Source organism: Melanotaenia boesemani, chromosome 19 (assembly GCF_017639745.1).
Source record: "Melanotaenia boesemani isolate fMelBoe1 chromosome 19, fMelBoe1.pri, whole genome shotgun sequence".
Lineage (NCBI taxonomy): Eukaryota > Metazoa > Chordata > Actinopteri > Atheriniformes > Melanotaeniidae > Melanotaenia > Melanotaenia boesemani.
Genome location: NC_055700.1, coordinates 17290212 through 17316250, shown reverse-complemented (window position 1 = coordinate 17316250; position 26039 = coordinate 17290212). Strand labels below are relative to the sequence as shown.

The following is a 26039-nucleotide window of genomic DNA, read 5'->3' as shown; positions in this document are numbered from 1 at the left end:
CAGACAATAGCAGACTTGGGTTAAAGGGGGTCGTTTGTGTGGACAGGTCAGAAGGGCTGAGGGTCAAATCTCTCCTATTCATGGCACCCCAAGTGTTGCCATGCTCACACACTAATACACAATCGCTCACATGCACACATGCATGCATGTCCGGGACACTTTCCCAGCGTTTGTGGTTGCAGCTGATCTGGGAGAGTTCAACCTCGGGTGCACTAACTTTTCACTGTGAGGTCAAGGGTGGAGATGGTGTTTGTGTGAGGGGGTGTGTGAAGGAGGGACACAGGGAGAGGGAAAGATGGAGAAAGACAAAAAGAAAATCTTTATTGTTTTGACCAGATTGCAGGAAAGAGTGCAAGAAGGAGGGGGAGATATCCTCCACTAGCAACAGGATGTGTACAGTGGCATTACTTGACTCAGAAAAGATAAAACATGACTTTTGGTAAAGGACATCTTAATACACATAGTTTGGTTATCAGTCAGTTTTGAGAAATCAGACTCTAAGATGCCTTTGAGATACCTGCCTCCATCCCAGTACGATGAAAGTGATCAGTGTTTGTGGTGCTCACACTGCTGAAAAAATAATTAAATAATTAATTAGTTTATCCAGACCATGCTATCCATTTTACTTTGAAGAATCTATAGGCTGCAGTGCCTTGAGTGGGTTTACTTTATACAAAAAAATAATCCTCATGATACCTGTTGATAACAGGGACAGTTATTCTAAATAGACACTCAACTGATGAGTTTTTTCTTGCCGAGAGCACTTCCAATAATAAAACATTCAGCTCCAGTGCACTAAACTGATGGTAGAAATGTGAAAAACAAATATGTGAAACCCTAGCATTTAAGATATTGCAGAGGGTCTATTAAGGACTCCCAACTCCTGCTTCCCCACACAAATGCACATTCTGGTCTGTCAGGCAGTCTCTAGACCTCTAATCTTTCATCTTAGAACGCTTTGGTTAGTGTGAGAGAACAAGTGGCTGTAGGTATGATGTGACAGAGTGTAAGAGTTTCTGTCTTCATGTTTGTGTGTTGGGACTGGCACTCACACTGGCAGCAGAGTCGTGACATTCTCACAGGCTTCCGGGACCTTTATTGCTGTGCCAATAATCAATGGCGTTCCCACAGAGACGTCTTTTGGCTGGGCAGGTCAATATCTGTCACTCAGGGTCTGAACGGTGGCACACACCCTCTTACTCAGCAGCTTGCTCCCCCATAGCCCATGTCATCCAGCATGTATCTCACGAGTGTAATGTTTTCTCAGTTTTAAGGCTGCAAGGGTATTTCTAACTGAATCATCTTTCTTTGCACAACTGAGTTATTGATTGGTGAATGATTGGGAACAGCTATCTAAGTGCACTTGCTGTTGCTGTTCTTATTATCACCATTCAGATAATCTAAAAAAATGACTGGGTTTGGTGATTTTTAAGTTCAGGTTTTGACTTTTGGTTTCTTAGTTTCTAATGTGACATTCTTTTAACACCTCCTGTTTTCTTTGGGTTATTCTGGTTTTAGTGTCACTGCCTTTGTTTTACTCCTGTTCGGTGTACAGTGAGGTTTCCAAGTTCAGTACTCAGGTTCTTGTTAATAAAGCTTCTCTGTCTTTCTGCCCCTTGCACACCTGTTTTTTGTTGCTAATTATTTTTCATTTGTCATTAGACTCTTACTATGTCATCTGCCCAGTTTCATTTGTTCATAAATGAGTTCATAAACCAGAATGTATTAATTCCACATGGTTCTTCTGGTTCTTGTTTTCTTTCTTGTTTTCTTTTCTTTTGTTCAGACTGTTTTTGGATTTCTGTTTGTATGTTCACAGGCTTTCTTGCATATCCAGCTTTTGCAAAACTTTCAGAAAATAATTAGACTTTTGTTTACTTTTCAACATTCTCCTGTAAGTCCTGCATTTGGATGCTTCCCTCTTCAGGTAGAAGCCTGAGGAGATCATGATCCTCAGGACTACAGGCAGCACTATAAACTGTTTTTAATTCTTAAGTAGAAATCACTAATCACAAATCAAGATGTAAGATTATTTTTTGGAAATTCTCTTTAACTAGGGTCATGGGGAGCCCAGCTGGTATTAGGCAAGACTTGTTCAAACCTGGCCCAAACTGAGAAGTAACTACTGACACCACATTCTAAGCAGGGACCTTAAACTTTGGTTCTCAAGGGCAGCAGCCCTGCAGGTTTTACATGTTGCATTGCTAGAGCACACCTGACTCAAATGAATGAGTCACTGTGCAGAATTTGATAACAAGCTGTTGGATCCATTTCATTTACTTATCTTGCAATTCGTATCCATGCATCCATCCATCCATCCATCCATCCATCCATCCATCCAACTATTAGTTAACCTAATATGCATGTTTCTGACTGTGGAAGGAAGCTGCAGTATTCAGAGAAAACAAGAAAACTCCATTCATAAATGTCCTTGCCTGTTGTGAGGTGACACTACTGCAAGGCCCAAAGGTATGGATGCATTGGTAACTCACAAAGCTGTGGAGGCTCTCTCAGTGCTAGATGTATACATGTTTTGGAGCAACATGCCAGCTAAACTAAACCATTTTCAGAGAGAATCACTATTACATAATCAAGACAATACCAAAATATGTTCTACAAAAAGCATGGCTCTACGCACAGAGGTTTCTAAATAACTGGTTTGTCCACACTTGGCAACTACTGAAAACATCAGACACATTTAATTTAAAACAGTGTTGCTCAAAAACATTGAGCAGCTGAAATCTTTCATCTGCCACAATTTGGGGGAAAATGTCATTTAAAAGTACAACTATTTCTCTCCTCACACTGTAATGCTTTCACAACGTTGGTTAAAGAAGAGGTGGTAAACATCCCACTTTTTACACTTTGTTGTTATCCAATTTTTAAACAAGCATGAATTTTCTCAGTTTTTACATTTAATACACCATCTTACATAATACTAATAATACTTAAATATAGCATGTGAACAATTCTCCAATCATTGAATTTAGCTTTAACATACTTTTTCCTCATAGATCCATATTTATAAAATGAGAATGATTAATGGTATTTTAGCCTATTTGTTCTCAGCAGTTTAGAGGTGGAGATTATGTTGAAGTAAAATCAGATTAATTTACAGTTTAATAACTCTTGGAAAAGGGAGAATGTTTGAAATTTTACAGAAATTCACAATTAGTTCTGAATGTTTCTTCCAGTTCTTCTGTCATAATTATGTCTTACTAATTCAATGTATATGTTTTTGCTGGAGCTAATGAAAGCTAACTCATAACCCTATAAGTCATGTTTTAATCAGAAACACACACCCTTACAGATGTCATGTTTGTGTTTTGTATTGACAGTGTGAGGAGGAGATTCTGTGGAGCTGGCAGCAGTATAGATAAATTGACCGCCCAGCCAGCGAGCTGGGTGTTTTTTCTACCCCAGGTGGCCAATATTGCTGTTTTACTCAAGCACTTAAATAGAATTGCTTCAGTTAAAAAAATGACCGATGTCCATTAAGTCCAGTATTTACACAACACAACCTTGTCAGCAAATAAGAAACCAAAGCTCATCCTGGATGCTCTGGTGATGCTGAATGTAATGAGATCCCAGGTATGGCTGTTTGATTTAAAAACATCACCAAAAACAAAACAATGCAACAACAAATTTCAGGATATTTCCCTGCACCTTAGTGCCCCATGGTTTAAATTAAGGGTGAGGTAGTGTGGACTTCTCCTCTCCTCATCTTCTCCATTACTCCCTGGATGACGCTGTTCGTCTCCTCGTTGCCAAGCAACAGTGCAGCCACTGTCAAAGAATTCAGGGGGATGTTTAGGCAGTGGCATGCTTTGGGGGAAGGGGGGTGGGGGGGTTGCAGTGTATGTGTGAGTGTGTGGTTGTGATGGTAGCATAAGAGAAGCAACGGGGTGAGTTGTGCTTGCCTGAGTGAAGTCCCAGGACAAACGTAGTTGTGCATTTCTATCATTACCTAACCTTAGCCATTGCCCCACATGATTTACTTTATAATCTAGACTTTCATCTGTTTCAAAAGGTACACACCTGATTTATGATGAGTCAGCATTTTACACAATAATAGAAGCTCTCCAAATTCACAGATTTATATTTTACCTGTTTTTAAAGCAATAAAGCAACAAAAGTTTTAATAGATACTGAAAAATATGAAAACATCCTTATTTCAAATCTCATATTTAAATAACACTAACTTAGCAGCACATGCATTAAAATGCATGCTTATAGTGACAGAGTGTGAACTTGGTGTGTTATGGCCAAACAGCACTTCTATATCTGTCTCTATAATTGCTTTGCTGCATTTGCAGTCCATTTCTTCGGATGCCCCTGGTTCATGTTTGCCATCCTAAATATTTTCTCCACAAAAACTGACAAGCTTTAACTAAAGATGAATAAGTTCCTTTTTTTTCTTTTCTTTTGCAAGTCAATGCTTGTTAAGTATGAATGGATTATGAAAAATCGAGTCCCTGGCACAGACCCTAGAAAGGCCCCTGTTCATCAAGGTCCAAGACACCAAGACTGAAAAACACATGAAACAACTAGTAACTAAGCAGGTTTCATGTAAGTTGGGATGACTTTAAGTTTGTGCACATGCTTTTTAACCATTTGGGGTTTGAAACTCAAAATGTTTATTACCAGCTGTATTAGCAGGTTTACATCTGTGAGCATTTATAATGTGTTGTAGTCTGGGTTTTGTCTATTTTCCTGCAACCTAAAATTAATATATTTTTTTCTTTTCTTTTTTTTCTCTTTTTGCCAGTTGATCAACATCATTAGGGTGCTAAATACAGTTTTTGTAATTGTTGAACAAAAATAAGACAAACCCTTTGCTGCTCCTTTAGCTCTGTCTTTGGTTAATATTTCCCCTGATCTTCAGCTTGCATGGTAATATAGACTCTGGGGCCTTTTGCAATAGGTGCATATATATTGAGATAATGTGACACTTACTGGTTTATAAATGGAATGGGAACATGGACAAAAATGAGACAACATTAGAGGTGAATTGTCTTTCAAACACTGTAGATAATATTTGTTCATGTACTATTGTACAGGGTTTGTACCTTCCTTCAGGGATGAAACCTCCTGATTATGGTGGTTTTTCCTTATACAGTATACATTTAGAAAATCAAGTCTTATAAACTATGTAACTGTATGGATTTTTTCTGATTCCTCAAGCATAATTCAAATTAAACATTTCAACAAACATCATTCTGAAGTGTTTTATTGATCAAGCCAGTCTTCACAGGAAGGTAGTAGGGAAAGCTAATTTTAAAAAAACACTTTCAATGAGAAACTTGAGCTCAGCCCCAAGATGGGAGAATTTTTTTTTTAAATTTGGGGTCACGTTTGGGTCATAACATGACCCAAAACAAAAACACCAGGTTATTTCCTGGTTCGATTTTATTGTTTATACCAGAAAATGATAGCTATGTCTCATTTCCACATCAGTTTTTGTTTGTGTGCAAGTCCAACTAAAGTTGCTGCAATCTCCATTAGATGTGTGATCTTTAAAAAGAGACTGCATGGTATCCCAAGAAGTTTATTAAGCAAAGTTGTGAACAGCTGAACAAACTACTAGCTTTGCACTATGAGTCAAACTTATGAGTAAATTTGAATACATTCAGCTAAATTCTTCACAGCCATATTATACCAGCATAGATACTAAAATAACTGAAGTTGTGTAACACATGGAATGCATATGTAGTCATTCATGCATCAGTTAAAAAATCTTTCACTAAAAGAGTACAACCAAGCGGAACAGCCTTTTAAATATCTCTTCTTTAGCATAAAATTGTTACTTTTCCATTGCATGGCAGTGGGTTGTACGACTTAGCTTGGTTCACCTTTAGGGAGATTTAAATTGTACTTTGTTGTTATCTCGGCCAAGTTTTCAACTAAGTCAAAATAACCATATATTATGACTTGAAATCACTGCAGTGCTAATTAGTCTGAAAGGACCTGTGAGCATAAACAACATCTCTACAGCAAAAATCACACAGAAAAACACTTTCTTGTTTTATGAAGCTGTCTGAAAGTTTGGCAGACAAGTTTGCAAACATGGACTGCATGTTGTGCTAACTATATGAACATGTTTATCAATTAAAGGTATGGACTCTGTAATGCTCATTCACTGATCACCTCCCTCAAACCCATCTAAACTAAAATCCTGTCATAAACTCAATATGTGTAATGAAAACATTATACTCCTGAGCTATAAGTTGCTTTGGATAAAGTGTTTGCTAAATTAGTGCTAGGTAATAAACACACAAACACAGTAAGGTTTTGTAATGTTTCATACTTTGGTTGTTTTGCATCTCTTTGAAGCCATAGCTGCACATCTTTTTGTGGTCAGTTTTTCTTTCCTCATTGATTTGCTTCTCCTTTGGTCATTTTTGTTCTCATTGGTGACATCATCCACTGTATGAATTTCAAATCTAATTTGATCCCATTTTTGTTACTTTGTCCAGTTTCTGTCTCATTACTTCTCTTTGTGGTCTTCTTTAATTTGTCTTCTGCCATTTTGTTTCCTTGTGGTCATTTCACATCCTTTTTGCTATTACTGCTATGTCTCATTTTGCATTTCTTTTTGGGAAATATGTCACATTTCTTGATAAAGATCAGAAGCCCATCAATTCCCCACCCCCATCCTATGTCTAAAAAAAAAAACACTTCAGTAATATGTCCCTGTTTGGTGTACCAGTACGTACATTTATAGCTGGAGAATGTATTTGTCCACTGACCCTTTTCAGAGACTCTGCTCCCAATGTACCTCTTTGTCCATTTGACTCTATGTCCTGGCTTCTCTAAACAGCCTTTCCACCATAAATTTTAACGACATTCTCTGTCATACCACTGCCTCTCTTTCTAACTCTCTACTCATCATCCTCTGTAGTTGTGGCCTCGCAGCAGGGAGGAGATGCCTTCACCAGAGGAGGTTTATTTTAAGGACTCCCCTGTTCTCTCTGTCCTTTCTCTCCCTTTTCCGTCTCTCGATGGGATGGTTTCAGAGCCCACCTCGGTGACTGGGCCTCCCTCTCCCCTGCCAGGCCTTTTAGCCAGCGGGTTAAACATTGATTTGTGAATGAAGGGAAGCACAGTCACCACTGCATGAAGTGCAGCAATCTCCTACTGTTTCTGTGTATACACACACAGCCCAACTATACACCACCAAGACTAACAGCCAACATGAAAGCACTGAGCCAAAAGGCTTCAATTCTATGACTGATTATTGTTGATAGTGTTTGTGTGTCTGTTGCTTTTTTGTCTTTTATTAATTCTGACTTTCTTAACCTGCATGTCTGTATTACCTATAAAAAAAAATCTGCATTTGAAATGGAAAATTATTTTGTGCTTGAAAAGTAGTTTGCAGATTTTGGAGATGTTTCTTATCCACAAATAAATGTTGTAGATGTAAACTAAAGATCCCACTAATCACGATGAGCCTTTTTTAAACCACAAATTTAAGTTTTTAATTAAATGAACCAAATTCTGTTGCAAATGTGTTTGTGATCTTAACAGTGTGGTTACAAAGCTTGTGGAAGAAATAGTCACATAATTTACTTAAGAGAAAACACTAACATCATAAAGGACACTTAAATGCTCAGTGTCCCATGACTCCAGTAATATAAAACCACATTTTTATTATCATATTTGTTGAAATGGAGCTCATTGTGAATCTTATTTCAACTACTAATCATCCAGGACTAATCTGATTATTTTCTTATATAATCCACTGATTGTTTAATCAAAGAAAATGTGATAAATGCCATCACAGCTGTTCTAAATGAATAGCAATGAATTTGTGGGGGTTTTATTCTAAGGTCTTAATCATAATAGTCCAATCGTTTCAGTTTGGAATTTTTGGTGGGAAAGAAAATGAAACTAAGGCTTTCAAATACATTTTTTGCTGAAGGAAGCACCATATTTTTCTCAGAAATCAAAAGTGCAAGTAGATACAATTTGTACTTAAGTTCAACACTTCCATAAAATTCCAGGATAAGGTTATAAAAGAAAAAAAAGTAAGAGAAAGAGAGAGACTTTAATTCACATTGTGGTGCAGTCCACTATATAAGCCAGGAGTGTCAGTCCTCTTCCCATCCACAACTCCAAGCACCATCATAAATGAGGGATGCGGAGGTGAGAGTGAGAAGTGGACCTTCTTGACTTCTTCCCGCCTCTGTAGGAGTCAAAGCATGAAAAAGGGGGCAGCAAGAGATGATTGGAGATTGAGGGGGTCTGCTTTTCACTGCTCAAAAAAGAAAAAAGAGCAATGAATGAGTGACTGGTTGAATGAATGAGAGGCGGGCTGGGGCTGAGAGGGGCTCTGGCTGTGTGGAGCTTCAGAGGTTAACTCGGCTTCTTCAGAGGGATGAAAAGGGGAAAAAACGGATTGAGCTTTAAAGAGTAGGACCCCCTGCGCCCGGGGCGGGATCAGTCAGGATGATTTATTAGAGAGTGGGAGAGAGAAGGTGGCGTTTGCAGGCATCAAAAAGCTGCAGCGCAAACGCAGCACTCAAAAGTGCTGATGTGCACGACATGAGGATGTGCCGCTGCTTCAAGATCCCTGCTTCCAGCTAAGGAAGAGCTTCCCTGCACTTGAGTGGCCACAACATATTAGAAAAGTTTTGTGTTACGCGTGATCATACAACTTTCAAGAGAAGCTTATTTATTTTTATATACAAAAATCGTTGTACCCAAATGTTTTCCCAAAAATAGTTTAATTGATTTTAATAATATCAACAGACAGAAATTTCCCAAAACTTGAGTGTCACGAGATGCAAAAAGGAGTGAGGTAATTTTGCGCTCTTTTGACTTCATGGTGCATGTTTTTGTGACATTTGCTTCACAAATGAAGAGTCATTCTTACTTTAAGTATCAAACAATGCACGCTCTGTCGCCCTATCAATCGTTTGTCACATGCGCATCACATAATCCACTTATTTTCCGTCACTTTCCACAGAGGCCTACAGTAAACTGTCCTTTCAGGAGCAGAATGGCTGCACATGGCGCTGAAGGCGCCGCTTTATGCCCAAGTGCCTGGTTACAGCGTTGCACTAGTTTGCTCACACAAGAGAGGGGGCAAATGAGAAACACTAAACGTCATGCAGTGCGGTCAGAGAGTAAACAGTGTCGGGATTGTAATCTCTTTTTGGGAAGAAAATAGGGCTGTTGTGTCTTTAAGAGGGGCTGCTGGTCCCTCATCGCAGCTGCTGGCGTGTGTGCGCGTGTGTGTGCGTGTGTGTGACATAGAGGACAGCGGAGATTCATTACTTAAGCAGTACAATGGACATTTATCACCCCGCGGTGTTATTCAAATTCAGTACCAAGCGAGGACCTTCCCCACTCCTCTATCCGCCTTGCGTCGCAGCCGCAGCGCTTATTGTTGGAGCAGAGGAAAAAAGCCAGGAGGGCAGAGAGACATGCACCCACTCAGTCAGTCAGTCAGTCAGTCAGCCAGCCAGCCAGCCAGACAGTCCGAGAGACCCGTTAAGGATGGGTGGAGTGGAGGCAGGAGCGCCTGACCTGAGTACAGCTCTCATCTCAGGCTCCGCAGCTTCTTTTTGTCACCATCCGACGCTGCTCGCTGGGGGGCATTTGGACGGAGAGGAGAGATCCGAGAGAACGCGCGATGTGGGAACGGAACCAAGGACGCTCCAACGGGAACTAAGGAGTTTTCTTTTTTCTTCTTCCTTTCCTTTTTTTAAAATGCATTCTTTTCATCGGCAGCTTAAAACACCAGAGGAAAGACCACAGCCGCTCGACGTGCCTCTATTCAAGTAGGAGGGGGATTTTTCTTTAAATTAACAACCGTGGAAAACCATTGTGCACCTTGAGGCACCAAGACTGAAGTCTTTCCCTAAACCAATGATACACAGGTGCAGCAATTGCCTTCTTCTGGCGCTGTACGTCGGACTTCAAGATGAAATATACGATCTTTAAAAGAAAATTCTGACGTTTTGAGACACTTCTGAACTCTCCTGAGGAATCCCAAAGAAATGACATTATACTTAAAACTGCAGTGGCCATTCAGCCATCTTAAGGGCCTTTAGATATATGGACACGCTAACTTTAGTAGCAACTAGTGCGAAACACGGAGAAAGGACAAAAGCGTCTATTAAAAAAAACAAACAAACAAAAAACAAGATTGCCTTTCATTTAAAGTAATATGTAGCTTATGTTTAACAAAGGGAAGTTGCACTACACGTTGTCTGAATGTTGTCATGGCAAAAATATCTTGCAGTAGCTCACTGTTGGAAATGCACAACGAGAAAGCAGATGATCCTTTTTTTTTTCTTTCCAAAAGGGAAAGGGAAACCTAGGAAGCAGAGCTGAGCAGTGAGAGTGTCAGAAATAGTGCACAGTGGTCTAACTTCTTACGTTGGAGGAAAAAAAGGGGGAAAGAAAACAGTTTTCTGTTTCAGACGCAGCCAATATTGTCAGGGGACATAGTAGCAGGTGCAACAGCCGTGGGCCTATACAATAACTGCCCGTGCACATTTGTGATTCAAATAATCAAATGCTTAATTTTCTTCTTTTCATCTTGGCAAAGGATATAGAGTCTTTCGCGACTGATTGTCCAAACGCAATTCTTGAGTAAAATCCAATTCAGCCCCAAGAATTGTGTATGGACATCTGTTGCTGCAGACTCACATTCATCACTGCTGCCTTTGGCCAAGCGCCTCATCGAGATTACAGGCCTCCAAACCACAAAGAAGGCGACTGGAAGGCCTTTAGTCTCGGTTTGTTTTTGTAACTGTTTCATTTCAGGTAAGCGACAACTCCCCCTCCACCTCCTCCTCCTCCTCCAATTTGCATGAAATGGAGAAAAAAGACGCGGGCCAATAAAGTGGAAGGAAACCCATACTCTGCTTCAGATGTGTTTTTTAGAATGTGTGCTGTGGTTTGCCCGATTAGTATTTACACTTTGTCGAAGATCTAATCAAGACTGTTTGTTTTAAAAGGTAAATATCGACTGGAAGCATTGATGTATCGACTGTATTTGGCAAATATAGGAGGCAGTAAGTTGAGGGCTTACAGTGAGGCCTGCACGCTGTGGATGAGATGAGCTAAAGGCTGGATCAGCAGGTATATACAAGTTAAGAAGGACGAAAAAGGCGGATAAATAAATCAAGATGAAGATATCTTACTTAGACGCAGTATTTTACATTATAATAGCCTCTTATATCACCCTAAATAAATTATTAATCAGCTAAATCTATGCATCCAGCCAAAAGGCTCCTAAAACATAGGTATTATTAATTTAATAAAAATCAGTAGCAGTTTACTGAGAATAAATGTGTAATAGTCCGATGAGGGCAGAAAACAAACCCCACCGTGAATGATATATGATTAAAGCTGCCAAACAGCCGAGCTGATAAATCACGTGGGGACACTTCTTGGCCCCATTGTACTTGGCACGTTCTTGCTTTGCTAATTTTATGCAATATATACATATATATATATATAAAGTCCTGTTAAAATGATCATTTTAAAAACTAATTTTTCAAACACTTATTTCATGAGAATAATATAGTTTTTACGCTTTTACTTGTTTAGGGAAAAAAGACAAGAGAATGTAAACATTTTAAATATGAATTTGCTTTGTCACATATATGTTTTAAAAAAGGCTTATATTTTGCTTTCTGTTATATAGATCCATTGATTAATTCTAAACACATAGCCTACACGCGCATGCACACAGATATAGACAAATAGCTTACCCAAAGTGTGTATTGTAGCAGAACATTAAAGGATAACCTCTCTTAATTCCAGGGGATTAGTGTATAATGTTGGCTCTTGCGGGAATGTTGTGTATCCAATGCAGAGCAGGTTTTTTCTATCTGTCTCTGAAAAATCATTATTTCCATTTATTTTTACAGAATATTAGAAATACAGGGATTGTAACCCATAATATAATAATATATTACCATTTCAAGGTGATTTTTAACATTTCTGTATCATTCTTTAAAAATAAAAGTAAAATGTAAAGTATTTGTCAGTAAAATTTCGATTCTGGGAAATGAATAATCATCAGGTTAGAATTAAAAAAAAAAAAAAAAAAAAACACAGCTGGCTAAAATATGTTAGAGAGCCTTTAAAAGACTAATAATAATAATAATAATAATAATAAAAGTTTTACCTTTAAGTGTGTGTTTCTGGTGACCGTGTTTTGAGTGGTTGCAATAAACTGTGTGCAACAGGAAAATATGGCTGACAGCTAAATTTACTGACAAAACAAATAAACAGAAAAAAGAAAAAAACAAAACAAAACAAAACTAAGAATTAAAATTTTGTATTTTTGGATTCCTATTAAATCATTCTTATATTAGCTAGTAATTAAACTAAAGTTTAGCCTGAACGAGACAACGAATAACGTCTTATTTATAGCAATTTATATTTTGCTTGTATAACGAGATGTTTTTTTTTTACGTATAAGTCCAAGGAAAAAAAATCTAATAAAAACGACCATCTTCTATAGTTACTCTATAGCACATTATCTTTCTTGGCCACTGTTTACTCTATGATTGTCGATATCTGATTTAAGATCCCACCAGCATTTTGTGACCTGTGCAGGTCTTTATATTGTGTTGAGAGGCTGGCAGGTCCCACCATCATCTCTCCCGCTGAGCTGTCAGTGTGCAAGCTGCAGGAGGAACTGTGCAGGCCAACTTAGCTAATAGTCCAGTATAAGTGACTAAACTATAAACTGTGCATTACTGCTTTAGTGTTAAGTAAAATTAAAAAAAAAAAAACTGTCTCCCATCAAACCAGAAAAAATAACTCATTAATGAAAATAGGCCTTAAAAGGTAAAACAGTTTCAAAATAATACATTTGTCATCTTTATGCGGAATAATTAGAAGAAAGCAGCATTTTTAAACCGGTTTATAAAGGCATCAAGCTTCCACAGATCCATATCTGATCCTTACTTTGTACAAAGTGGCAGACACGCTTTGCACCAGCTGACACAGTGCAACACTTTCTCCTCTCTAACCCCCTCACAGATTCATTAGCATTTCCTTTCTAGCGGCCATTATAGGCCAGTTTCCCGTTGCAAATCGGACTCCACAACCGAGAAAAGGTTTTAGGTCGCCTCGGGCGTTCAGGGGAGGGCAGCCCGGAGGCTAGACCTCGACCTCCCGCAGTGGTCCTGCAGTTCATACCCCACCCACCACCTCCATCACCACGCACACACACACATACACACAGCCTGTTTGCCCACCCTCCACCTCCCCACCTCTTATGAATATTCCATCTAGGAAGGTAAAATCTCCCCCAAGTCTCGCCTAATCAGCCTAAAACTGCTGCGTGATCACAGAGCTGGGCTTAAATCGATCTCACATAAGCCCTACCAGGAAATATAGAAACGTGATGTTAGGTCTTCATTTAGAAAAGCAGAGATCTGATGCAGACGGGAACATGACTGGTGAAAACTGAGATGTAGTGGTAACACTGTCCAGTGAGATTTTTATCAGTAAGAAGCAGAAACACAGAAAAAAAAAAAAAAAAAAAAAACTTTTAACATATATCAACAGCCTTTTCGAAAATATCATAACAATATTTGTAAATTTAAGAAACAAGTCTGCACAAATTATACATAAAATCCCTGAAAAAATGGAAATTTGATTTTCAACCATATGTGAAAAAACGCATTTGGTAAAATACTTAAAACAAACAGTGTAATAATGGAAATGAAAAAAATGTGTAATTATATACATTTTGGTATAAAAGTTATTTTTATTTAATGAAGAAAAATAGCAGAATAAACAACACTGAAAAACATTTAATTAACCTTTTAATAAAAATAGATTATGCACTTTCAATTAAAGATAATAGTTTATAATACATATTTAGGTAGATGTTGAAAGACATAACATTTGTAAGTTAAATTAAACTTGTAAAGCATTCATGGATATAAACACATAATTAATGGCAGGATTATAACAAATCTGTAATCATTTTCTAAATTTCTTTCAACTGTTTGACCTTCTGACAAATTAATTCATATATGTTTATACACTGCTTAGAAAAGCCAATTACATGAGACAGTTAACGAGTTTTCTAGTCTTTTTCTGGGACACAAATGTGATTTTCAACTTGAAGACGGCGTATAACAGAAATCCCATCCACTCTAAGTAAAAAATGTCTACACAGTTCACCATCTCTAAAGTTCCCTCAATCCTGCTCAACATCATCATCAGCGATGACGCTGCAGGTCAACCCTCTCCAGCATCCAATGAGGAGACTTGTTGTTGGGATCCGGTGGTGGGGGTAGGTCGGGGGCTTGAATTGTTCTATAATGTCAAGGAGACGTTGGTATTCCTAATATTTTTTTATCCTCCGTGAAGAGTTGAAATAAACACAATGCTGTCTTGGTCCTCTAGTTGGTAGTCCAGTTCCCCCTGCAGGAAAGCACAACCATTAAATATGTAAACATCGACACAAGACAAAGGAAAAATGGCTGGTTGCATTAACACGAATGTGGAATTCTCATGTGTTCCCATTAGAATCTAATCAATGACAAACTTTTCCATTTATTTACATCCTGTGTTCAGTCCTGTAATTGAATCAATTCACTTAAATTGAGGCATTCAGACTGTCGGTGGATGTAAATATGGGTTCAGATAAAAGACCCCAAGGACAAACAAGTCCTGCAGCTGCCTCCATGTTACAGAAACGATAACTGAATCAGAGAAAATGAACAATCTCAGTATGACTGAAGAAGCAGGTTAACCCTTCTATCCTTTCATATACACACACACACTCCCACACACACAGTCAACCCACTTCTGATTAATTGTCCACACATGCAGTTGTAGTTACATATACATGAACCCAAATAATTTATCATTAAACAGACAATAAATGCATGTTTTTACACACTGCTAAGAAACACCCTCCCACTCTCACACACACATACACACAGACTTGACACCATCTGACAGTGACCGTGGCTCTCACTGCTCACCATTAGCTCCCAGTCTGCATCATTGATAAGCACCAGAATCCCAGGCCTCCTGTGGGAAAACACACCATTTTCAGTCAGACACATCTCCCAGAGGTAACACACACACACACACACACACAGAAAAAGGCTACAACAGACACCTGAATGTGCCGCATGCGTGCTTAAGAAATTCACATCCATGTTTTTTTTTTGTTTGCTTCGTTTTTTTGTTTTTTTTAAGAAGAAATAAATCCAACATCCCCTACTCCTCAAAATTAAAAATATAAATAAAAAAAATACCTGAAAAAACTGACTTAAATAAATAATTTAATGAGAAATTTGAATTGTTGAAGGTACACTTAAAAAATCAGTTAAATAATGAATAAGTCAAATTTTTTGTTCAAATTTTCAGGTGTAATTTTATTTTTTCTCACAATGTATCTACAATTTTAACATATATAGTTTTAAGCGAATAAATAAATTCTTATTAATTATTACAAACTACAGCCAAGAATAAGAAAACTACTAATCCCATTAGTGTGATTTACATTTCAACGCAATTAAAGTAAAAATAAGTTTAGAAATTTTTCCAAGTTATTCTACATTTTCACTGGCATTTCTGGAAAAAGATGCAGTCCAATGAAAGGAAAATAGATATGGATCAAATAGATAGGAGTTCATAACTCCTACCAGTACAGAAATATTTTATTGTCTAGTTTGACATAATGTTTGTAATTATAAATATTTGCATGTGTGTGTTAATTCCAAGTTACGGTTCACAGTGGAGAACAAACATGGGCTTTGGGGGGGGTTCGCACCGCTGCTGCTAATGCAGTCTATATTTAAAGTGCTTCATCTGCAGATGTGCAAAGAGCACTTAAATTACAACAAGTCACAATTCCCTAATTAATTAGTGACTAAAAAGGACTTAAAGTAATGATGATTTTTCTTATGAGACCTGAGTGGCTGAGGCATTGAGGAGAGAATACACACATAAACACACACACAAACCCTGTCACCAAAAAGGAATGAGGGCCCAAAAATAACACACAAAAGAACATAATGGAGATAACAGAGGGGGGTTAAAATTATGCACCTATGGGTGCAATCTTTTAAACAGATGCTTGTGCATTTTTTAAAAAGAGGTAACTTACATGTGCATGCTGAGATAATGCCGGAGACAGACACTAATGTCTCTCATACTGTTCCTATCCACCTCACAGATTGACTGTGACGTCAATGAGAAAGGGCAGTATGTGAGGAAACCGAATGCAAACGTGTCTGCATAAGCGTGCAAGCACACACACGCAAAACCATGTGCTGAGGAAGAGCAAAAGACTTAAAGACGAGGCAAAGATTTTAAAGTTAATCACAAAACATCCAGAGATTTTAAACAGACAAGAAAGCAGCAGACCTTGTTGTTTGTACAAGAAAGTGCACGATTTGGACATAAAGTACACACAAGCCCACATATCTAATCTATAGGGTTTATGGGCAGACCAGCTTTTTCTCCATTCACTGGTTGGATGGTGCTATAAATAGTCCTACACAAAGGCAGCTGTAAAAGTCAGACAATCCTATAAGACTGCGGTGAGCCCTCGACCCACACACAAACACACATATACATCCATGTGCGTACAAACACACAAGCTCACATGCACTCAGGTAATCATCGTACTGAAGCATATAACCCGAAAGCTTGATGTTTCTTTTCCCCTGCATCTCAGCTGTTTCTGCAGCAGCTGGAATGGTTGTGAAAGCTCCCCAACACACACTCCTCCACACTGAGAGATGCTCCAAGAATATTACGCTCATATTTGATAGTGAGATTGTGTGTTTGGTGGAATGTAATACATTAACTTTAGGGTTTTAGTGGACACAGATTAAGTGTGTGTCAAGAGCCCTCACACAGAGTCTCCCTGAACAAAGAGCTCGGGTCGTTCCTTCAGCAGGTTCCGTTGGATCCAGACCAGCAGCTGCTTCACGTTCCCTGTAAGACACACATTTCCATCACCATCGCAGAGGACATTACATTAACTTCCTTTCATTTCCTGGAGACTAACCTGTAACTGGTACCTGCCTAACCCTGAGTAAACCAAGATTTCTTACTAAAATATAGCAATTTCCGTTAAGAGGATTTGCTTTTTTTTTTGTCGGCAAAAGAGAGGCTCGTCTATACAATGTGACTGGATAACAGATTTATGTCTCATGTCCACACACACACACACACACACACACACATACAAACGGTCCATACACAGGCAGACAACAGAAGTCACAGGTCAGAGGGTAAAGGTCAAGGTGCATGGTTCCAGCCTCCTGGTCGATGTGACGCGACGGAGGCACCAGGCGGGACAGGGGGTATTCGTATATATGTGTGCGTATGTATATATGTATATTTATGAGAGTGTGTGTGTTGGGGGGAGAAGGAGGGGACACTGGAAATGATGGGGGGATTGATTGGTATCATTGCTCACCTTGAAGACAGACAAATCAAACGGTTTTTCCTTTTAAATCTACAAATGAAAACCTTAACATGTAATATTTAAAGGTTAAAATTAAAAATATATATTAAAACATTAAGGCAGACATTTTTGCAAAGCCTTCCAGTTTAAAAAAAAATTTAAAAAGGTGAAAGAGTATTAAATGTCTATAAAGCGTCACATTTTTGTCAGTGCCGGTAATAAAACTGAAAACAAAAGCATACTTCAGTTTGATAAATTTCTTTCACCCATTAACTGAATCACTATTTGTCTGAGCTTGAATATCAGCGATGCTTGAATTTTCTATGAGTCTGACCTCTTCAAACAATCAGGCTGACCCCGTCTCAACAATGGGCTGAACCTCGCTCAGGCCGGTGACAGCCACAAAGGCAGCGCGAGTGAAGGGTTTTAGGACAAATCCGCTCTAAACAACCAACAATGAATATATTATGTTTATAAAAATCATTAAGATTCAAGGTGGTGTGAGAGCCCTTCAGTCGGTGTGTCAATGGAAAAAATGTAATGTATCACCACATCACAAAACACACAACCCCTTAGCTCTGATATTTCCCTGTTTTCTGGCTGTGTGTGTTGCATCCACAGCTTCCCACTTGACATAGGTTAGCTTGGCGACTTGTGATAACACTCAACTGCAGGTCTATAGTTGCAGGGAGCGACGCACACACTCCGTCAAAATGAACAAAATCGGTGGCCGGTTTGTGCAAGAACTGAAGTACGAAGAAAGTGAAAGGAGAGGAACGAAGAGGAGGAAAGCGATGAGTCATCGTGAGCCAGGTGTGAGGTGAGGGGCTGAAGCTGTCACAGGTAGGTGTTGCGATTCGGGAGGTCGGCTGGATTGAAATCACGTGAAAACAGGACATTTTCAGAGAAAGAAATTCAGGTTTAAAATGCTGCATGTGTCGAATTTGGAATTTTCTTTATCTTTTAGTGAATTTTTCTATCAAATATTAAATGAGGGCTTCATGTTCTGCATTTTAACTAAGCACATATGAAATTACTAAAACATGTCTCAGAGCTTATAAAATCATACAGAGAAGTATTATAGTGGGATTTTACACTGGGAGTGACATAAAAGTCTTCCAGAGTTCAAACTAAATTAACCAAGGCTTATAAAAAATAAATAAAATAAAAATACAGCGCAATTATAAAATAAAGATAAAATGACATAAGACTAAAAAATGTGAACATAATAATCCACAAATCTGCAGTTTTAAAATACTTTCTTTGAACATTTTTCCATAGGTGCCTGCCTGCATGGTGGTTGTGGCTTTGAGGGCAACAGACAATGCAGATGATGTGTGTGAGCGAGTTCATGTGTGCATGCTACTCAGGTTAATTGCAATGCAGCCTGCCAGCTCAGTAGTGTAATGATAGTGCTGCTTTGCTGTGGTTCCAGGCCTCCATATAAAAAAAGACAAATATCTCCTCTTGCAACACACACACATATACTTTTAGAGGTAGTGAATATTGACCTGCACCTCTGCGGGGCTAAAAACAGAAGTAATCACTACAGCAGTCATAACTCCTTCTTTGTGATGACTCCTCTCGGTGCACCACCTCTACCTTTGACTATTGGTATTTTTCTCCACCATTAACTCTTGTTCGCCCTTTCATCCTCTCACCCTTTTGCCTTTTTTATTTCATCCCTCATACCTTCCCTCTCTCATAAAACTTGCTCTCCTCCCCTCTCGTCTCTTTTCATAATTTTCCTTTAATATTTTAAAGCTATTAATGTTAAAATTTGCAGCTGCATTTGCTTGATGTGAAGGCTGCTAATATTAAGCTTTTTTAGATGAGGGGGGACATCAGGTGCAGTGTTTTTAATGGTGTTTTTGTAAAATGGCACACATATCTAAGAACTTCAATCATCTTCAAGATAGGAGCCAAGATTTTATAATTGAGCTGTGTTTAAGATGAAAGACAATGTAAAAGAATTTTGAAAGGAAATCACAGCGAGAGGCTCAGAGGTGAAGGTTTATGATGGCGCTCTGCAGTCCAGGTAGACGAGGGGGGCTAGAAAATGAGCGAACAGACAGCAGAGAAGGGGAAAATGCGTCACATGCTCCTGATGCATCTTGGGATGTAGCTGCTTTGCGTGGGTGGAAAAAGAGACATGGAGGGAGGAGAGAGAAAAGGCGCCATTTTGATACGGATTCAAAACCATTGCTGCTTTTCTTTTAAACGTGCACTTTTCGCTTTTTTGTATTTGTGTAAATATAATGGTCATGCGAAGGCGGATGAGAGATCAATCTTTCTGACGATGCAAGGAGCTTTTTTTTTTTTTTTTTATGGAGGGACCCTTCAACTACAGGGGTTTTGTTGTTTGTGTGTATGAGAGGGTGACTTAGATAGAGAAAAAAAGGGGGGTGGGGTCTTTCAGTTGAGGGTCATCAATCACTGGCCGGGGTCAAAAAGAAATAAGAAGGATTCAGAACCAATTATATCTGCCTTCACTGCCCCCCCCCCCCCCCGTGTTTCTACACACTCATGTGAACACACACACACGGTGATGTTTGAAGCAAAACATTTTCACCATCAGCAAACACACCAGATTCGCAACCGGGCTGTGTGTGATCCTGTAGCGTGCAAATTCAGAACTTTGTGTGCTAACCGCACGCACAAACACAAACACACACACACACACACACACACACACAGGTCAGCTGGTACGGCAAGGTCATATCACACTGACATTCCCTGTTCTGGTCAACTTTTGTCTCTTTGTCGTCGTGGTAACATCAGCACCCTGGATGAACACCCTTTGTTTTGTTAAATACGAAAGACACATATTTCTTTATTTGTTCCCTCTTTCTTTGTGACTCAGATAAAACTCGGGCTGTAGGCAGATTTTGCAGATTTTTCCTTCTTCATGATGGGAAAATGATCGATTCCACAGCTAAATAAAATCTAATTTCAATGTTGGCATGGAAAACTAATTGTGAACTGAACTGTGAACTCACTCAACCTCTGCGTTGCATCACACTGAAGCAAAATGTTAATGTTTCTAAAGTTCAGGACCCCCTTCCTAAAAACATACAGATTTGTTTATAAGTGGAAAGACTAGAAAAAAATCTAAAGATAGTTTCAAACAAATGTTGGAGATGAGAAGAGACAGAAGCTGGTAGAGTAAAAGAAAAAAAGGAGATGTGAGAAATATAGAGGACTACAAAAAGAAAGAGTTCAGAGCTGTCAATATTTTCCCCACACCCTGACATGATTTATTTTTTAATGTTTATATTTAAAGAGAGACCAAATTCTACCACAAATTTTAGATTTGTGTGAAATGATATTTTAACCATTGTCTTTGAATCATTTCCAACAAAAAGGCCAGACTGGTTTTACTCTCTGTGCTTTTATTCTTCTGTACACTTTGGTCCACTGTGGTTGTTTTAATGTGCTTTATAAATAAAGTTGGATTAGGTTTGGATTGGACTGGCAGGTGTTTTGCATCACAAATTCCACACAGTGCAGGTGGACAAGAACAGGTGGTTGCACTGCATTAACCCAAAGTCTGGTAAGAAAAAAAATCAAAATATGACGACAAATTTGAGTAAAAATGTGTGTACTGAGAGTCATGATGTGAACACAGATCAGATGATACCAGTTTGTGATCTGAAGTTAGTGGACGGACAGAAAAACTGGAATATTTCTCCTGATTGGACAACAATTTCAAGTCATTTACCTTAACTATTTTCCTAAATATGTGTAAAACAGTAGATTTATCATTTAAAATATATCTGATTCTGCTACAACAGGTGGGAGCTTGTGTCCCAGGCTTTTTATAGATCATCCCTTAAATCACTGATGAATAAAAAAAACTATTTTAATCAGTTGTATATTGGTATGCATTGGGAGGCAAGATGGACTCCTTCATACACATCGTGCTTTCTCTTATCACCTGTTTTTACCAGCTTCTTAATTAATTTAGTCAAGGCCCAGAACAGGTGCTGTGGAGCATGTGCAGAGTACCCCTTTAAACCAGTTTGGATTCAGCTGGGCGTAAACATGTAAACTGCAAACCATTTAGTTAGGTGTGTAACTCTGGCTTTGAAAACTCTTATACTGATTCAGTTTCAATCAGACTAACACACTATAGATTTTAAAAGTGAAATTTCAGTTTGACTAGCATACTAATTTTTTGTCAAGTTAACATACCAAGACCTCCTTGGCCCTGCTCCTACCTTTAATGACCACACATTACAATATTTTTCAGGCAGATTTGGATATGTCCTGGGCCACACTGGTCAACCAATGTCCTCTGAACTAGTTAAGTATTGACTGACTCACTATACGGTGTGCCGCCAATGCCATATTAAAATGCAAAAACAGGCAACAATAGAAAAAATCCTGGTAAACTAGATGCAGAACATGCATTACTGTGCAATGCATCTGATGGAGGAATGACTCAACAGCTAGGTTTGAGTTTCAATCCACAGCCTTCCATGTGTGTTAAGTATTCTTAGTAAGAATACTGGACCCTATACTGCCACAGATAATACTGATGTGTGATTCTATAGACACTATGCAGTTTGTTTTGAAGGCAAAAGAAGAACAGTATGGGTGGAAAGGTCTCCATGGAACCCACAATAAGGTTAAAAAATTTTTTTAGATAAGTGTAAACCCTTTCATTTGGTCTTTGTACAAAAAAAAATAAACAATTAAGTTTATGTATTTATGGGCATTGAAAGTGAAATTATATCACAACTGATCAGTGTGTACCAGATAATACTCACAAGGTTCTGATTGGCTTGGAAGAGTCACATGATGTTCCTTCACACCATCAAAAAGCAGCTCTGCTCCCCCTCTAAACAAAGACAGGACCTGATATTTATTCAATTGTTGTTTGGGTAGTAATAAATAATTAAAAAAAATTGTTCCACACAAAGTAAGAACTACTGTATTCTTCCTATCACAACAATAACAATCTGATAAATAGTGGCAATAACATTATGATGGGCATAGAGATGACAGGTTGAAGACTATTCATTTTCATGTCACTGACATCAAAATACAAACATCTATTGGTAGAATACTAAAGCAACACAAAGAACTGACACAAACAGGCTGTGGGATTAAATAAAGCTTATCCATCTCTTCTTTCTGTTATGAGGAGCTTGGAGCAGACTGTCAAGAAAAAGAGAAATAGCTTATGTGGTGGTGTTTCTTTTTGGCTGACAGGGTGATATACAATTCACAAATATTAGGAGACCAATAGAAAACGCTGCAAGACAAACAAAACTTTATTTTACACGAGTATGAAGAGAGATGTTTTGGGGACAGGTCCAAATAAAGTTTCTGCCCTTTGTAAGTAAACAGTAAGCATGACACATCATTGCAGTATGCTGCAGGAACAAAATATCTAGACATTTTCAATCACAAACTGTTAACTAAATGGGTTTTTGGATCAGTTTGGGCAAGATGAAGACACATGTTGTAGATCACTATGGAAAATCTTAATAGGAATATTGAATTTTTAAAATTTGCTTTTCATTGAAGTGTTGGAATCCTTTCTAGTTAATCTCCTCTAAAACGCAATTATCTGTATTAATGTTTACAAGATTAAATTCAGAAAAGTAAAGCCCTCTTCTGCATCTTTTACTGGTTAAAAGATGGTTAAATTACAACTCCTAGTATGTAACTGAATAATAACCCTTACCTTATGATTAACAACAAATTACTGAGAAGAGAGCATATTCGGCTAGTCTTGGCATCCTTAGTTGCCCCCCATCCACCAGTGCTTCAGCACACAAGACAAAGCTTAGCTGTAAAAAACTGGAGCAGCCTTTTGTTGCTTCTACTAGCTGCTGGTGGTTATTATGTTGTTTTAAGCTTCAATGATTAAACTGTTAAATTTGTTTGGCAATTCTTTCAACTTCCTTTTATGACTAAATATTAATTATTCAAATATTTTGTTCTAATGGTGCATTTTGCTATTTGTTTTGGGAATAAATCAGCTATGATGTCAAACATGATGCATTTACAGTTAGAAATCCATTCCTTTCACTGTGGGATACAGCGTGTAAAAAATACACTTTTCAGTCTTTGGATTGCATTATATTTAAAAGCCTGAGTCTGAGTCCATTCATATAATCCACCTACAAGTGCTTTTTTGTGGCTTTCAGTCTCATATAAAGTCAAATCTGAGGGTAAAGTCGCTGGCTCTCACCTAGCAGTTATTGCAGTCATTTTGTGATGAAAGTCTTACTCTTGTCCTAGTTTCAAGTTCACTGTTGGTAAGACGTTTTTTTTTTTTTTTGGCTTTATCTAACTTTCTTTCTGTTTTAATGTAGTCGCTGTTATTTTTACCAGACTCTCGGCTCTGCAGCTTCATTGCAAGGTTCAAAAAGAGGACAGTAATAGCGCAACTATAAATCGTCATTTTCCACCACATGCCTGAACTGCATCTACTGTCGCTGTGCAAAAGACCCACTGTTTTGATGTAGTATGGATTTGAGCAGTCGAGTTGGTCAGCCGTCAGCTCTGAGGAATTCTCGCTACAGCTGCTGTGTGAGTTTAACAAGTATTTCCTTCATTTCTGCGTCATAAATGACACAATACCCGAATGTAGCTACCAGCGAGTTGCAAACAAGAATATTAGATAATCGCAAAATGATTAAATTTGCCTACCCAAACTCCAGGCGAATAGCTATGGGCGCTGCCATATTGTCGGCACATGCAGGAAGCAACGGAACAGAACCGGAAGTGACGGGATAAATGTTTGAAGAGTATTTATTTATTTATTTATTTGCTTGGTTTTTGTATGTGTTGTTTGTGTGTGTTACCACGTAGAAATGCAGTGACAACTGTTTTAATCTTACTAGAAAAATCGGAATTATTGTCAAATAAAATATGATAGTAATAGTGCTATTTTGTGTAATTGCTGCAAAAGTTGTTTGTAAAGAATACTGACTTTCGGTTGGTGAATACATACGCGCACACACCATTTATTTATTTATTTTATTTTCATAAATTTGGACTTTTTAAAATCTATTTTAAAGGCCAGGTTTTAACTTAACAATAAAATGCTATAGAATGAGCAGTTTTACCAACAACTGTAATGTGTGCACCTGAGCCTCTGTGAAATTTAGGTTTGAGTTGTTTCAGATGGAGAAAATGTAGCTTTTCCAGTGGCTCTGTTCTGAGTTTAGCTTAACTTGTATGTCAGGAAAATGTTTGATGGTCCAATTGGAGGGTGATCTGACTGTTCTCTAAAGTAGGTAAAACACAATGTACCACACAAAACTACAAAGAAATAAAGAAGAAAAACAAAACAATCTTACACTCTTTAATTTTGCATATTAATTGTCTTTGCATTGTGTACAGAGGCATGGCATGAGTGTGTAACCACATCTGTCTCCTGTATCACTGTCATGGTGGTGACAGTTTCTGGGTGAGTGGGATCAACATAGGGGGATGAGGGAGTTGATGGTCAAAGGTTTGAATTGCAAATCTGTTGTCTTCTGTTGCTGTCCAAGCCTTAGCAGGCCCTTCCTTGTCTTTATTCATGTGTTAATGAGGAGTGAGCGCGGGGACATGTAGACAGATCGACCAGGGGCCTGGCGGGTGTGAGGGAAGGGTGAGGTGTGGGTGACGAGGCAGGCGGGAAATTGAGGAAGTCCTCTGACGGCTGAGGCTGCGGTGGAAGTTGTGAAAGATAATGAAGACATGATGAGTGTGGCTGCTGGTTCTTTTGTCCCAGCTGGAATGAGAAGTATCCTCACAAGAGAAAATAGTCAAGGCATGAGCTCAGAGGGAGACAAAGAGACACAAGGTGAGCTGTGGGAGGCATATTTATGGCTGCAAGTTTCATGGTTGTAGAATGAGTTGTCCAGCAGTGATCACACCATTACTGCATGTCATGTTGCATTTGCTAAGCTGCACTGAGGTTCATGTTAAGCTGTTATGGATGGTGTACCTCATTTCAGTTGCAATCTTCCTTTCAGTGTTTTCATAAATCAAGCTGATATCAAACACTATTAAATTTTCCTTCATTTGCTTTCAGTTTTATTCTATGAAATATTTTGTTCTGACTACAACCTATTATATCTAAAATTAATAGATTTTGTTTATATAGGCACATACTGAAAGCTGCACATCATTTGAAAGTAATTCTCACATTCAAAAATATCCCAACCCTCTTTCCACTAAAACCGAGAAACAGCTTTAGCCCTCACCTTCTTCTCTGATATCTGCAATACTATATTCGCCTGTAGATGTAGGAAAATTCTATGCCATAGAGCAGCCAAGGTCACACATGATCAGATGACAATGACCAACACAACGGATTAGCTATAGAAGGAGTTGGGGGAAGAGATTAAGGGGTGAATTGATGACGGCTGGCTGACTGGCTGGCAGCCCTGAGAGATCTCAGGTCTGTTTCAATAAGAAACATAAAAAGCTGAAATTAACATGTACTATGATACCAAGCAGAGAGAATCCCCTTAGAGATTACATCCATTACATGTTACGCCTATGGAACTGTATGGAGAGGGTCAAAAAGGAAGAGGACAAATTTTAATTTTCTATTGTTGCAGATTGTGTGACATCCTATCGTGTTTGATTTCCTTCCCTTTACTTTCAA

General features: G+C 38.4%; 1 protein-coding gene across 1 annotated transcript; it reads right to left on the bottom strand.

The window, feature by feature from the left end:
• Positions 1-13785: 13785 nt before the first annotated feature.
• urm1 (ubiquitin related modifier 1) lies at positions 13786-24149 on the bottom strand. Its single transcript, XM_041969142.1, has 5 exons — positions 24086-24149; positions 22192-22262; positions 16863-16944; positions 14976-15024; positions 13786-14409 (listed from the first exon to the last, which is right to left on the bottom strand). The coding sequence occupies exons 1-5, from the start codon at positions 24118-24120 to the stop codon at positions 14341-14343; spliced, it is 306 nt and encodes a 101-aa protein (XP_041825076.1). The 5' UTR covers positions 24121-24149; the 3' UTR covers positions 13786-14340.
• Positions 24150-26039: the final 1890 nt, after the last annotated feature.